General features: G+C 52.8%; 2 protein-coding genes across 8 annotated transcripts in view; one reads left to right on the forward strand and one right to left on the reverse strand.

Annotated features, from left to right (window-relative positions):
* The window catches only part of Dtx1 (deltex E3 ubiquitin ligase 1), a 31,182-nt gene extending 29,272 nt beyond the window's left edge, over positions 1 to 1,910 (forward strand). For 3 of the 4 annotated variants that reach the window (XM_039089884.2, XM_006249412.5, XM_063271659.1), the window contains 2 exons: positions 75 to 164; positions 654 to 1,906. In XM_039089884.2, coding sequence (XP_038945812.1) covers positions 75 to 164; positions 654 to 878 — 315 coding nt within the window. In that variant the 3' untranslated portion in view covers positions 879 to 1,906. Of the gene's footprint in view, positions 1 to 74; positions 165 to 653 lie in introns of all 4 variants that reach the window. The other variant, NM_001427621.1, reaches the window with a different exon arrangement.
* Positions 1,911 to 2,341: 431 nt separating this feature from the next.
* Rasal1 (RAS protein activator like 1) overlaps positions 2,342 to 13,075 on the reverse strand; it is a 33,093-nt gene continuing 22,359 nt past the window's right edge. For 3 of the 4 annotated variants that reach the window (XM_006249395.5, XM_017598399.3, XM_039089599.2), the window contains 8 exons: positions 11,985 to 12,122; positions 10,742 to 10,886; positions 7,765 to 7,937; positions 6,731 to 6,868; positions 6,518 to 6,653; positions 5,259 to 5,379; positions 3,275 to 3,351; positions 2,345 to 3,037 (listed from right to left, as the gene is read on the reverse strand). In XM_006249395.5, coding sequence (XP_006249457.1) covers positions 2,931 to 3,037; positions 3,275 to 3,351; positions 5,259 to 5,379; positions 6,518 to 6,653; positions 6,731 to 6,868; positions 7,765 to 7,937; positions 10,742 to 10,886; positions 11,985 to 12,122 — 1,035 coding nt within the window. In that variant the 3' untranslated portion in view covers positions 2,345 to 2,930. Of the gene's footprint in view, positions 3,038 to 3,274; positions 3,352 to 5,258; positions 5,380 to 6,517; positions 6,654 to 6,730; positions 6,869 to 7,764; positions 7,938 to 10,741; positions 10,887 to 11,984; positions 12,123 to 13,075 lie in introns of all 4 variants that reach the window. The other variant, NM_001108335.1, reaches the window with a different exon arrangement.

The raw sequence follows: 13,075 nt of genomic DNA on the forward strand, positions 1-13,075 counted from the left end.
CCCGACTCTCTGCCTCCCTACCCCCACCCCCAAGATTCCATCTGTGGTCTGAAACCCTCCTGCTGTCCCCACAGGGCCCTGAACATCCCAACCCAGGCAAGAAGTTCACCGCCAGAGGCTTTCCTCGCCACTGCTACCTACCCAACAATGAGAAGGGCCGGAAGGTGGGTGTCCACCGGGTCTCCACATCTTTTAGGCATGCTCCCCCTTGCCCTCATCCCTGTTGTCATTGCTTTCTAAGCCAGCACGCTAAACAACAGGTCCTGAATCTGCTTCCTCTTCTTCACTAGCTAAACAAAGGTTCAGGGAAGGCAATGAACTTAATGTACAGTCGCACAGCGACCAAGTGGCAGAGCCGGGATTTGAACCCAAGCAGCTCTTCAAAACCTTCATCTTCACACTTGGGTCACGTGATTTTACTGTTTAACCAGGAAGCCAGTCACGTTTAGATTGTCTTGTGAAATCTCCAGATCTTTAATCCTGGGAACTAATTCACAAAGTAACTATTTAGTACCAAGAGTGGGGTCTAAGCCTGGTCAGTACTGATGACAAGCCCCGAAAGAAGCAGAACTTTATGTAGTGGATGGTAATGGAGCTGGTTAAGGCTCAGACTGCCTGTGATATACACCCCCACCCCACCCCTCTTCCTCCAGGTGCTGAGATTGCTCATCACCGCCTGGGAGCGCAGACTCATCTTCACTATTGGAACATCCAACACCACGGGCGAGTCAGACACCGTGGTGTGGAACGAGATTCACCACAAGACGGAGTTTGGTTCCAACCTCACTGGCCACGGCTATCCGGACGCCAGTTACCTAGACAACGTGCTGGCTGAGCTCACCGCCCAGGGTGTTTCTGAGGCTATGGCTAAGGCCTGAGGCCTGAGTTGCCTGCCTTCCCTCTTGCCTCGCCCTTAGCCCGGCACATGCCTCCCTCCACCAGGTGGGAGGAGCCAGAAGCGCTGAGGGGATCTGGCTGGTGGCTGTGGGGGGTGATGGAAGCACACCAGGCCAGCTGGTTCCAACCTGTGGCTTCCGGCAAGAGCAGCAGAGATAGGACCACCAGAAAGGGCGACTTCCCTATGGAAACGATGGCGCTTTGCCCTTCACACCACACACGAACGCACACGTGTCCTGTTGCACGCACGCACTCACGCACGTACACCCACGTGCCTCTGACTTCTCCCAGCTTGGGGAGAAAAGAGACAGAAAGACTCCCATGACACATCCTGTGGATTCCACCTGTGTCTCCATTATACAAGCTCTATAGGTTTGTCCCCCTCCCAGGACTTGAGTCAAGCACGGGATAGTGGGGACTCTGTAAGGCTTTCAGGGGCAAGTCTGCCCCTGAGCCTCAACCCTTTAACCCACGTCAGCACCGCCACCTGCCCACTGAGCACTGCAAAGCCAAACGGGGTAGAAATCCCGGGTTACTGAGTAGCTTTTCGCAGGCCACTGGGGACGAGGCTATCTTATTTTGTGCTTGTGTCTGCCTTTCCGGGACCCTTACTTCTTCCTCCTGTGCCCATCTCTTGACCTCTGTCTATCCCAGGCAAAGACATCGTCCTTGCCTCTGTACTGGCTTCTCCCCAACTAAAACGCTCCGGACATTTGAGACCCACTTCTGGCTTCAGGAGCGATGGGGAGGCCTTGTTCAGGCTCACGCATTGAGCTGAGCGAGCAGCAAAGCGTTAACTTCTCCCTGCTTGGAAATAAGCGGTGGGTGGCTGATCATCTCAGGCCAACCAGAGGTCCGTTGCCCAGGCAACTCACCAGCTCCGCCTCTGAGGATTGGCTGTTGGGATGGAAGTTAGCCAAGCTTTAAAGGGACGCCAGCAATTGCTCCTTTGGGGGAAAAAAATCTACCAGTCCCACTGTGGGTGGAGAAATAAATGGTCTTTCTCCTTGTCAGGTCTTTTTTTTTTGTCCTGCTGGGTGACGGTGCTCCTTTGGAACACCGAGGATGGCTTGAGAGACAGTAGCAAGCTAGGGGCAGTGGGGGAGGGGGAGGGGAGCAGGGCATGGACCTTGCGCCACACCTTTCCTAGTGCTCGGAATCCAGCCTGATGGACTTGAGGTTTTTTTCCTGTCCAGAGCTCTCCTTAGGCAAACTCAGGATTCACAGGCTCTTCCAGCTCTGCCAGCCGATTGTGTCCCCTCTGTGGGTTACTCTCAAGCCACACCTCAAACCCACAGAACCATTGAGCCCCAGGACTCACACACCTGCCCCTCCAAATCCTTAAATGCATTCAGTAGCTAGGGCAGAGCCTGGGAACCTCTATTTCTAGCTAAGAAGCTTCTCACTGGCCCCTAGGGTACCCTGATTTTAACACTTCACAGCTAAGCATGCTCACACGTCACTTTATACAGGGTATAGGAGGGAGGAAGAGCCCGTGTCCAGCTTCGAGGCTCCAAATTGGCATGCTGGGCTCCCAGTCCGTTCTTCCGAGAACACCGGGTCCCAGAAGCTTGAGGCCGGGACTGCCAGATGAAAGTGGGGTACAGAAGGATCTGTGAGGTCACCGGGGCCCACGGAAGTGATAACACGGGAAGTTCCTGGTCAAGCATATTGAGTGTTTTTCTGCATCAGCCAGGATTGGAGTTCAGGTACAGCTGCACCCAGCAGCTTGGGGTGAGATGGGTGCCACCGGTATGGGTTCCACCGGTACTGGAGGAGCTGTATCCAGTGAAGCTGAGGCTCCAGGCTCAGAGAAGGAAGTGAGGTTTGGTCAGTCGGTACAAGGCTGGGCCCTCTTAAAGGTTCCTATGCCCTGGCTGGCTACAGGGCACACAGGACCACACTTTGGGAGGCTCCAAGCCACGACAATGAAGATGCCTAGGCCAAAGTAAGCTCAGGGAAGCCCCGTGGCTCTGTCCCCAACTGGCTCTGGCACCTTCTCAGCATCCAGTGTCCTAGAGGGCCACTTTCCCCTAGCCCCGTTTCTGGAATTCCTCATGGGCTTGCTCCAAGTCTTCAAGTACCTGCAGCAGACGGGTGGTGGCCTCCCTCTGCTGGGCTAGAACCTCAGCACAGGGCCCTGGTAGGAAAGAAAAGGCCACAGGTTCAGCAGGCTCCTGGTGGTTGTCACCAGAGCCCACTCCATGGAGCTGTAGGTTTTTTTTCCCCCCCATACAAAAAGAATTCCCAAATTCACCAGGATACTGTCCCACTGGTGAACTGGAAACAAGAGGGCATGCAGGAGGACAGAGGGGGTGTGCCTGGCGTACTGGGGCACACATTTGTAAGGGACAAGAATGGAACCCTTCTCGCTTACCATCTACAGCACTGGAGTCCTTCCCAGGGTCCACATCTGGAGCTGTGTCCAGGCTGGAGTCCTCCAGCAGTTTCAGCCTGAGGGTTGATAGGGAAAGGCAAAATTGGTTTCTGAGGTACAGTGCTGCTCCTACCCAAGATTCTCTGCTGCTTGTAGGAAATCAGGTTCATCACCATCACCACCACAATCGTCGTCGTTGTCGTCGTCGTCGTCGTCAGCAGCAGCAGCAGCATCACCACCACCATCATCATCATCACCATCATCACCATCACCACCATCATCACAAACTATCACCACTCAGTGACCACAAACCTTTCTAGAGTAGCAGACACTACACCGAGAAGCCTTGTACACACATGAATTCATCTACTTACACAGTCACCTTACATGAGGTAGGTACTTACCAGTAACCCTGTTCAGATAAACCACTGACACAGAGAGATCAAGGAACTTGCCTAAGGCCACACAGCATAATAATATCTCCTACATATGGGAGGTTATGTAGTGTCCTTTCACTATGAGGTCAGTATCCTATAGCCTTGTTTTCTATACAAGGCATGGAAAAGCCAAATGACTAGCAGAGAACCACACAGCCCCTAACTGGCCCAGATCTAAATCCAGGCAGCTCAGTACAGAACCTTCTCTATAGTGGGATGGAACACTAAGTAACAAAGCTCTTCAGGCCAGGAAGTAGAGGCAGGGGAGGAAGTGGGGAGGTGTCCAAGATACCAGGAAGGCTCAGAAGCCAAGTTATATAGAACACCATGCCTCAGTCTCTGGAGCCCCCATACTGTAAGTTCCAATGCTTCCTGGGGTGATCTGAATTTCGAGAACCACACTCACAGGCTCATATGCTTGAATGCTTGGTCCCTGGTTGGGGGAACTGCTTGGGAAGGATTAGGAGGTGTGTCCTTGTGAGAGGAGGTGTGGCCTTGTGGGAGGAGGAGTGGTCTTGTGAGGAAGTATGGCCTTGTGGGAGGAGGTGTGTCCTTGTGGGAGGAGTAGTGGCCTTGTGGGAGGAGGGGCCTTGAGAGAGGAGGTGTGGCCTTTAGGGGGAGGTGTGGCCTTGTGAGAGGAGGTGGGGCCTTCTGAGAAGTTGTGGCCTTCTGAGTGGTGTGGTCTTCAGGAGAGGAGTAGCTTTGTGGGTGGAGGTATGGCCTTGTGGGAGGGGGTGTGGCTTTGTGGGAGGAGGAGTGGCCTTGTGAAGGGAGGAATGGTCTTGTAAGAGGAAGTGTGGCCTTGTGAGAGGAGGTGTGGCCTTGTGAGAGGAGGTATGGCCTTGTGGAAGAAGGTATATCACTGGGAATGTGAGTTGAGGTTTCAAAAGTCAAACCATTCCCAGTAAGCTCTCTCTGCCTCCTGCTTTGGGATCAAGAGGTGAGCTCTGAGCTGTTCCTGCTGTCATGTCTTTGGTCGGCCATCATGGACTCTAAACCTCTCAAACCATAGTTAAAAGCTTTCTTTTAGAGGTCACTTTGGTCATGGATTTTGTCACAGCCATAGAAGCCTTAACTGAGACTATCCCAGTCTGCTTTACACATCTAAGCCCTCAATTCCTGAACACTGAGGCCCCATGGTGGCCCGCACACCTCTAAAAGCTTAGCCAGTGCGATAGAAGATGGATAAATGGGACTGAGTGGAAGCTTGGCGCAGTATAAGGCTCTGAGTTCCACCCCCAGCACGGGCAAACAGAGAAAGAAAGGGAAGAAAACGGGCTGAGCCTACAGCTCAGTCAGTAGTTTGCCTAACATGCACAGAGCTGGAGGCTCAGCCCTCAGCACCCTATAAACCAGGCATGCTAGCACACACCTGTAAGCCCAGCACTGAGCAAGTACAACCAGGAGGATCTCAAGTTTAAGGACATCTGCTACATAGTGAGTTCAAGGCTAGCCTGGGTTACATGAAGCCCTGAGGGAGAGAAACACTTCTTCAGGGGTGAATGAATGTGAGGAGACCACAGCAGGATAAGGCACGTGACACCCACCTGAGCTGGTCTCGGCCCAGGAGCAGCTGGCGATACACCATCTGGGCTTCGGCGTCAGGATCCAGTGGGTCACTCCAGTCTCCCAGCGTGACAGCTGAGTGTGTGCGGCTACAGCCAACAGCTGAGGGTACACACATTGTCAGGAAAGCCTTGTTCCAGGCACAATCACACCCTGCCTTCAGCTTGCCCAACACCTGTGCACACCTCCTCTTAGCCAAGCCCCACCCCCCAATCCTGTAGCTCTTGCATGGGTTTCAGCCTCCTCCCCAGCCTCCTTGCCTCTATCATGAACCCTGACCCTGTTGAGATTTAGCAACTTGACACAGCGTAGAGCCAACTGAGAGGAAGGTCTCAAAATTCCACAGCCACAGAATGCCCAGATCAGATTATCCCGTGGTCACATCTGTGTTGATTGTGAGTGGGTCCAGCCTACTGTGGGCAGCACCATTCCTTAGGCAGGTGGTCCTGGGCTGCATCAGAAAGCTGGCTGAGTGTGAACCAGTGGGTGAGCCAGCAAACGGCGTTACTCCATGGTTTCTGCCTCAAGTTCCTGCCCTGATTTCCCTCAGTGACGGACTGTGATCTGGAAGTTCAAGCCAGACTAAGCCTTTCTTCCCCTAAGGTGCAGAGTGTTTTATCCCAGAAGGAGGAGAGCTAAAACAGACCATAATGATCCATTAGCCCTGCCCTAGCCCCCTCTGTTCAGCCTGATCTCTGCTCTACACATCCTCACTCACCCTCTCAACTCCACGATAGCCACCCAAAGCAACACCTCCTCCAGGCAGCCTTCCCGATCCCTGCCCTGGGACTCGGCCTCAGACAAAGCCTCAGGTTGGTCATTCTAATACTGTTGTAATTGTCTGGCTAGAGCCAGGGTGCAGGTCAATGGTGGAGGGCTCAGGGCCAGGGATTCATCTCCAGCAATAATAGCAGAGCAAACTGTCACTGTCACCACATCACCATCTAACTTCAATAAGTCTGACTGTCTCTACTCTGGGCAGCTGGCACATAGTAGGAATGTTGGAAACAGAACTTGCATGTACCAATACTGCACAGCAGATGGCACTTGGAATATATCCACTTGGTATCAGCTAACAGGACCAAGGAGGTAGCGGCTATCTTCAAACCCACTTCCCAGATGAGAATACTGAGGCACAGAGAAATTAAGTCACGTGCTCGAGGTTGCACAGCACGCCGAGGTGGAAGCTCAGTGCTGCTGACTGGGGACTGTAGAGCCTGTGGCACAGACACCATCTCACCTGAGCGCTCGGCCTGGAGGCAGCAGGTCCAGCGCCCGCTGCGGAAGGCACCAGGGTGACAAGCAGCCAGCTTGCCCGGGTTGGGGGCGCTGGCTTTGCGCAGGGCTGACAGCCATTGATTGAGGTCATTCACGTTCTGCAAGAGATAGAAGCAGAAGAAGATGGGTGAGGCTGAGCCACAGACCCCACCCCTGGCTGTGCCCCATACCTTACCTTGCACTGGAGGTAGGTGGTGTGTGATGCCCCGGTGCCATCCTGTGTCACCACCTGCATGACATGTGGCAGTTGGAAGGCACCCTCATCCACACGCTCCACAGCCCGGATGCAGGACAACGGGATGGATGAGTGAACCTGTGGGCGGCCAGGGACAGCATGCCATTGGCTGTGGAACCAGGTGGGGTCTTCGAGGCCCCGTGTTCAATTCCTAATAGCTCTCTGGTGTCCTCCCCACAGTCCCACTCTGCCACCTACTGAGTGGCTTTGGTTTTTCTAAGTCTGAGCTTGCTTTTGTCAGTATCACTGACACCATCATCACTAGAATCTTTTAGCACCACCATCAGCATCAGCACCGCCATCATCCTTGCCACGGCAGCTGCTGACATGGCACTCGGCTGTGGCTTTCAGAACCACACTTCCATCAGCCCACTCAACCACCACAACCACCTTCTGACACTGGGTCTGTTTGTTATTCTCCCCAGTTAGAAGATGAGGAAACTGAGGCCTGAAGGTAAATGACCCTTCCAAAGTCACTTGATCTGTGGACCCGGCCTGGCAACCCGAACAGCTGATGAAATGCAAGTCGGACACACAAGTCAAGTCCTGGTCTCCCTCGGGCTACACTGATTAGCACAGAGGACAGCGGCTTCTCTGTCTAGTGCAGAGCCCGGCACAGATGGACAGCCAGCCAGCCAGCCAGCCAGCCAGCCAGACACACACACACACACACACACACACACACACACACACACACACACACACACACACACCACGGGTGATTACGTAGTTGAATGAGTGCCCGGATACACACCTGCACAGAGCCGTCAGAACAGATGGATCCTACGTGTGAATCTATGATGCTTGGTGTAGACTTTATGGCCCCCGCCCCCGCATGTCCACACCTGGCAGAGTATGTGTGCCCAGTGTCCCTGGCATGGGCCAGGCTGGCCCTAAACTTGGAGTAAGCCAAGAGTTTGGAATAGCTGCTCTGATGGGGAGGAGTGGGGAGGCGGGGCGTGTTGGAATCCCACCTGCCACTCAGGAGTCTTAGAGTAGGAGAGGTCCCGCCCACTCAGTCGGAAGTAGCGCTTCTTGAAGGCAAAGCGGGTGGCCAGGCTTGCAGGCTCCTCCTTGCGCTTCAGCAGAAAGCCTTCTCGAACAATTGTTGAGGGTTGGACCAGGGCGCAGGTTGATCCCCCAGCCTCTGGGAAATAGAAAGGGAGGTGGGGAACTCTGCCATGTCTGAGGTCTCTAGCACCTATGAAGGGGCCGGAAGACCAAGGCTATGACCTCAGACACCACTCCTTCAGCCATCAACCACCCTCACCAACCCGACCCCTCTCACCCCGCCAACCGCTGAGGTAAAGGAGGGGTCAAGCAGCAGGGGAAAGTGGAACCCAGGTCACTCTGGGAGGCTAGGGCCCTGCAGGTAAGCCTGCAGCTGGCCCAGTCAATCCAGCGATGTCCCTCCCAGTCAGCCTCAAGCGCCAGCTCCAGGCTGCAGACCTTTCACTGCAACAGAGACCCCCTGCCCACCCCAGACCATCACAACCAGGGCTCTCCACTGCCCAGGTTACCCCTTTGTGATCCGAGTCCTCCACTCTGAAGTGCCCTCTGTGCTAAGTCCTTCATTTCAGAGGGCTACCCGACACCACACCCAACACAAGCCCCTGTTTTCCCACAGCTTTCCAGCACCCCACTTCCTTCTTTCTTTACCCCACCCCTTCTCTCTCCTGCACTGGCCTCTCTGATGCTCCCTGTTCCCATCCCAGGTCCTTTGCACGTGCTGTTCCCTGCTGGGATCACTGTAACATTGACACCAGTCCTCCAGATCTTAGCCAGAGTGACTCCATCTTGCACCAAGACGCCATTTAACTATTCTGCGTGCCCAGACAGAATCCAAAAAACACCATCCTCGCCCCGTCGCTGTCTCTGAGGCCAGGAGAATCTCTGATAAGAGCAAAGTGGAGTGTGTTTTAGTCCTGGTTTGGGTTTGTGCCCTGTTGTCTGAGTCTGCAGTCATTCCACAGCACTGACACTAGGTGGCGCTCTGACCCCAGGGTTGCATCAGCGCTTGGGCAGACAGACGCTTGGAGAGTCGGGGGGCGGGACGGGGGTGGGGTGGGCTCTGTGAGGAAAAAAACAGCATTCCAGCTAAACTCTGATTCCATTCTCTGGGCACCTGGCAGCGTCCTCATTTGGGAGCTGATGTCAATTTAACAACACTGCGAAAGAGTAACAATGCACACTCCAGATTGTCCAATAACACCAGGGAAGGCCACTGGGGCCATCTCTTCTCCTGTCTACTCTTCTTCTCTCCCCACCTTTCTTTAGATAGGATCTCACTGTGACACCCTGCCTGGCCTACGACTCTCCATAGACCAGGCCTCTCTTGCCTCTCCCTCCTGAATGCTGGGAATTAAGACGTGGACCACCTCCCTCAGCCCACTCTTCCCTCCTTGGTAACTCCCCGACACTCCATCAACTTGGCTATTGCCTTTTTTGTTTGTTTGTTTGATTGGATAGTTTGTTTTGTTTGTTTTTATAATTTTTAAATTATTTTATTTATTTTTATCTCATGTGCATTGGTGTTTAGCCTGCATGTGTGTCTGTATGAGGGTGTCAGATCCCCTGGATCTGGAATTAGACGGGTGTGAGCTGTCATGTATGTAGCTGGGAACGAACCCAGGTCCTCTGGCACAGCAGCCAGTGCTCTCAACCACGAGTCGCCTCTCCAGCATGTTTTGTTTGCTAGCTTGTTTGTTTTGTTTTGAGACAGGGATTCCCTGTATAGCCCTGGCTGTCCTGGAACTCACTCTGTAGATGAGGCTGGGCTTGAACTCAGAGGAAAGCCTGCCTCTGCCTTTGGAATGCTGGGATTAAAGGAGGGTGTCACCACCCCTCAGCTCTTGGCTACTATCTTACAACATGGCTCCCATTAGAATGAAATTCTACAAATAATTCCAGGGTTTTCTTCTGTCTCACTCACCTTTTTTGGTGTATGTGGTGCATACATGTGTGTGCATATGTGCATGTGTGTGCATGTATGTTCATTGGATGCATGTCTGTGCATATGTGTGCATTGTGTGAATGTGCATACACTTGTGTGCATGTCTGTGCATGTGCATGCATGTGTATCCGTGTGTGCATATATGTGCATTGGATGCATGTCTGTGCATGTGTGCATGTACATGCATTGTGCACATCTGTGCATATGTGTGCTTGTGTGCATGTGCATACATGTGTGTGAATGTGTACACGTGTGTGCATGTGTGTGCATGTGAAGACCCAAGGTCAACATCTGGAGTCTTTCTCTGTTGCTCTCCAGCTTATTTTTTGAGACTGGGCCACTTGTTGAACCAGAACTAACCATTTTGACTACAATGGCTGGCGTTGGTGGGAGTGGGGGAGGGGTGGGAGTTGGGGGCGTGGCGGATGATCTGCCTGTCTTCACACCACCAAGGCCAGGGGTATAGGCAGGCACAGCCAGGCCTGGTTTTAGGTGATTAGGAATTTGAACTCAGATCCTCAAGTTGCTCAGCAAACACTTTACCCACGGAGCCATTTCTCCCTCATCCAATGACTTTATCCAAAGAACCTACAGGGGGATCTATCTTTTCTGCCTTTCTTTCTTTCTTTCTTTCTTTCTTTCTTTCTTTCTTTCTTTCTTTCTTTCTCAGTGCTGGGGAACCTAGGACCTCATACATGTAAGGCAAGCTCTCCTCCACTAAGTCCTAGTCCCAGGCCTTTGGTGTGGTGCCTGTTATACGGCAGGGACTTAATAAGCATGCCCGCACCAGAGATTCCATGCCATGGCCCTACCACACTGCCACATTGGCAGAGATGACCTAACCAAGCCCGACACAAAATGTTAGTTGACTGACTAGTTGACCTGCAGGTCCAGAGTCTTAGTACTAGGGACTAAGGGAGTGGGATGCTGAGTGCTCCAGGGGACAGGGTCGGGTGAGGGAGATTACAAGCCAGGAATGGTGGAACCACAGGACTCACCCTCATCCCCATCCACATCCACCAGCTGGTCCAGGAAGTCCCTCACACGTGAGATGCTCTGCAGCAGGAAGGGATGGAGGGGGGCTAGCCACTGCTCTTTGCCCTGGCCCAGCTGCTGGCCCAGGTTTCCAATGCTCTGCACAGCCTGGAGCAAAGGAGAAAGGAGGCCAAGTTCACCGTGAGGCAAGCACCTTCTGTGGCCCCAAATTCTGTTTCTCTAATCTATACACCTTGAGCACTGTCTGACCCTCCCTTTTGGGATCAGTACCCCTAGCTCCTGCCCAGACGATTGCACCCAGCACCGGGCTCTGCCCATTTCTGTCAAGAATAGCTTAATTCATACTAAGGTATAAATGACTGCTGGTTCGCTTCTCCTGTTTCTTTTGGAAAGAGTGCGTTTTGATGGTCTAGTCAAAAGGAGGAGGAGAAGAAGGGTCAGGCACTGGGGCTGTAGCTAATGGTAGAGTGATCACCTACCACGCCTAAGGCCTGGTGTTCAATTCCCAGTACCACCAAAAGGAGGGGGGAGCAAATGAAAGTTAGGCATGGTGGTACATTTAGAATCCCAGCACTTAAGAGGCTGAGGCAGGAGGATTGCCCTGAGTCCTAGGCCAGCCTGGGTGACACGGCACGTTCTAGGTCTCGGTGGCCCAGCAAGTCCATGTCACAGAAACAAAGATACACACAAGGTGCTTTGAGTCTTCTCCCAGGCAACCTTCCTGATCTTTCCCACCAAGCTTCTCAGCAGCTGAGAGGATCCAGATGGATTCACGCAATACATACACACGCACACGCACACACGCACACACACACGCACATGCACATGCTCACACTCACACACTCAAACACATACTCACACATATGCACACACACACTCAATATACATACTCACACACATACACACATGCACACACACATACACACATGCATACACATAAACACACAAACACACATACACATACAAATACACACACATACTCAAACATATACACATGCACATACATACTCATACACACATACTCGCACTCATACACACATCCAAACACAACCTCATACATATACATGCATATACGTACTCACACACACATACACACATACACACATACTCATACATACACACACTCACACAATACACACATGCATACACATAAACACAAACACATTTACATACACATATACATACAAACACATTTACACACACATACACACAAGCACACACATACTCAAAAACACACACACAGACCTTGGCAAGCAGCAGCAGGGAGCGGCTGGTCTGGGGGTCTGCGTGGTGGTCTCTGAGGTCAAACAGCTTCGGTGTGAGGATGGCGGGCGCAAAGAACCGCAGAAAGAGGAAGCCGCTAGTGGCCAAGTACTTCACGTCCTGCCGGAGAACCACAGATGACAGGCCCTGAAGCCCACATCCCAGCTGGGAAAACTGAGTTAGCAAAGACTAGCTGTCCAGAGGAGGGAGAAGGAGTTGGGTCAGAATGCTTCTCCTTGCCTTCAGGGAGGGTTCTCTTCTCTGCCTCAGTTTCTCTAGATAGAAAATGGGGCCATGAAACTGATCTGGCAAAATGGCAAAACCAGTTTTAGCAGGCTCCTGTGCTCAGAACAGAGTCAGAGGAGAGAGATGGAGTTGCCACCTCAGAGAGGCCAAGTAGCTTGCTCAAGGTCACACAGCAGAGGAATTGGGATTCAAACCCAGATCTGTAAACTACAGTTACCAAGAACCAGCCATATTCTCCTGCCAATACCTGCCTCTCCCTCTGGGGTGGGTTACATCCAGTTTGAAAGAGGCAACAACTGAGGCCCGAGATTACCCAGCAATCAACAGCAGAGGCAGTGTTATTTACCACTCTCCTGCCGTTCAGTCCCAACACAAGCAGTGCCCCCAAGGGTCAAAGGTCACAAGTGCCTCAAGTTCAACCTTCAACTCCACTTGGTTTCTAAGGAAACGGAGGCTCTTGTTCAGTTGAGAGCCTGGTTGAGAGCCCAGGCTGTCAGGCTGCAGAGCCCTCCTGAGTACACACTGTCCCAGCCCCACTGAGAACCTCTGCGGACTTCCCACACTGGGCACAGCTTGCTCCCCCAGGGCTATGTCAAGCCCGAATATGTATGCTTGTGTTTATTTCGGGGTGTCAGTCACACCTATGACAATAGCTGCCCTGGAGTGTGCTAGCTCCCTGGGCATGTCAGCCTTGCTAATGGGCCCTGCCGTGAGTGACTGTACCCCAAGGCTTCCGGTGAGAGGGGCCCTTCCCAGGCTGATCAGAGCCCAAGTCACTCCTTCATCCCAGGCAGGTCCTCAGGCCATTTTGGCCCCCAACATTAGCT

This window comes from Rattus norvegicus, chromosome 12 (assembly GCF_036323735.1).
Source record: "Rattus norvegicus strain BN/NHsdMcwi chromosome 12, GRCr8, whole genome shotgun sequence".
NCBI lineage: Eukaryota > Metazoa > Chordata > Mammalia > Rodentia > Muridae > Rattus > Rattus norvegicus.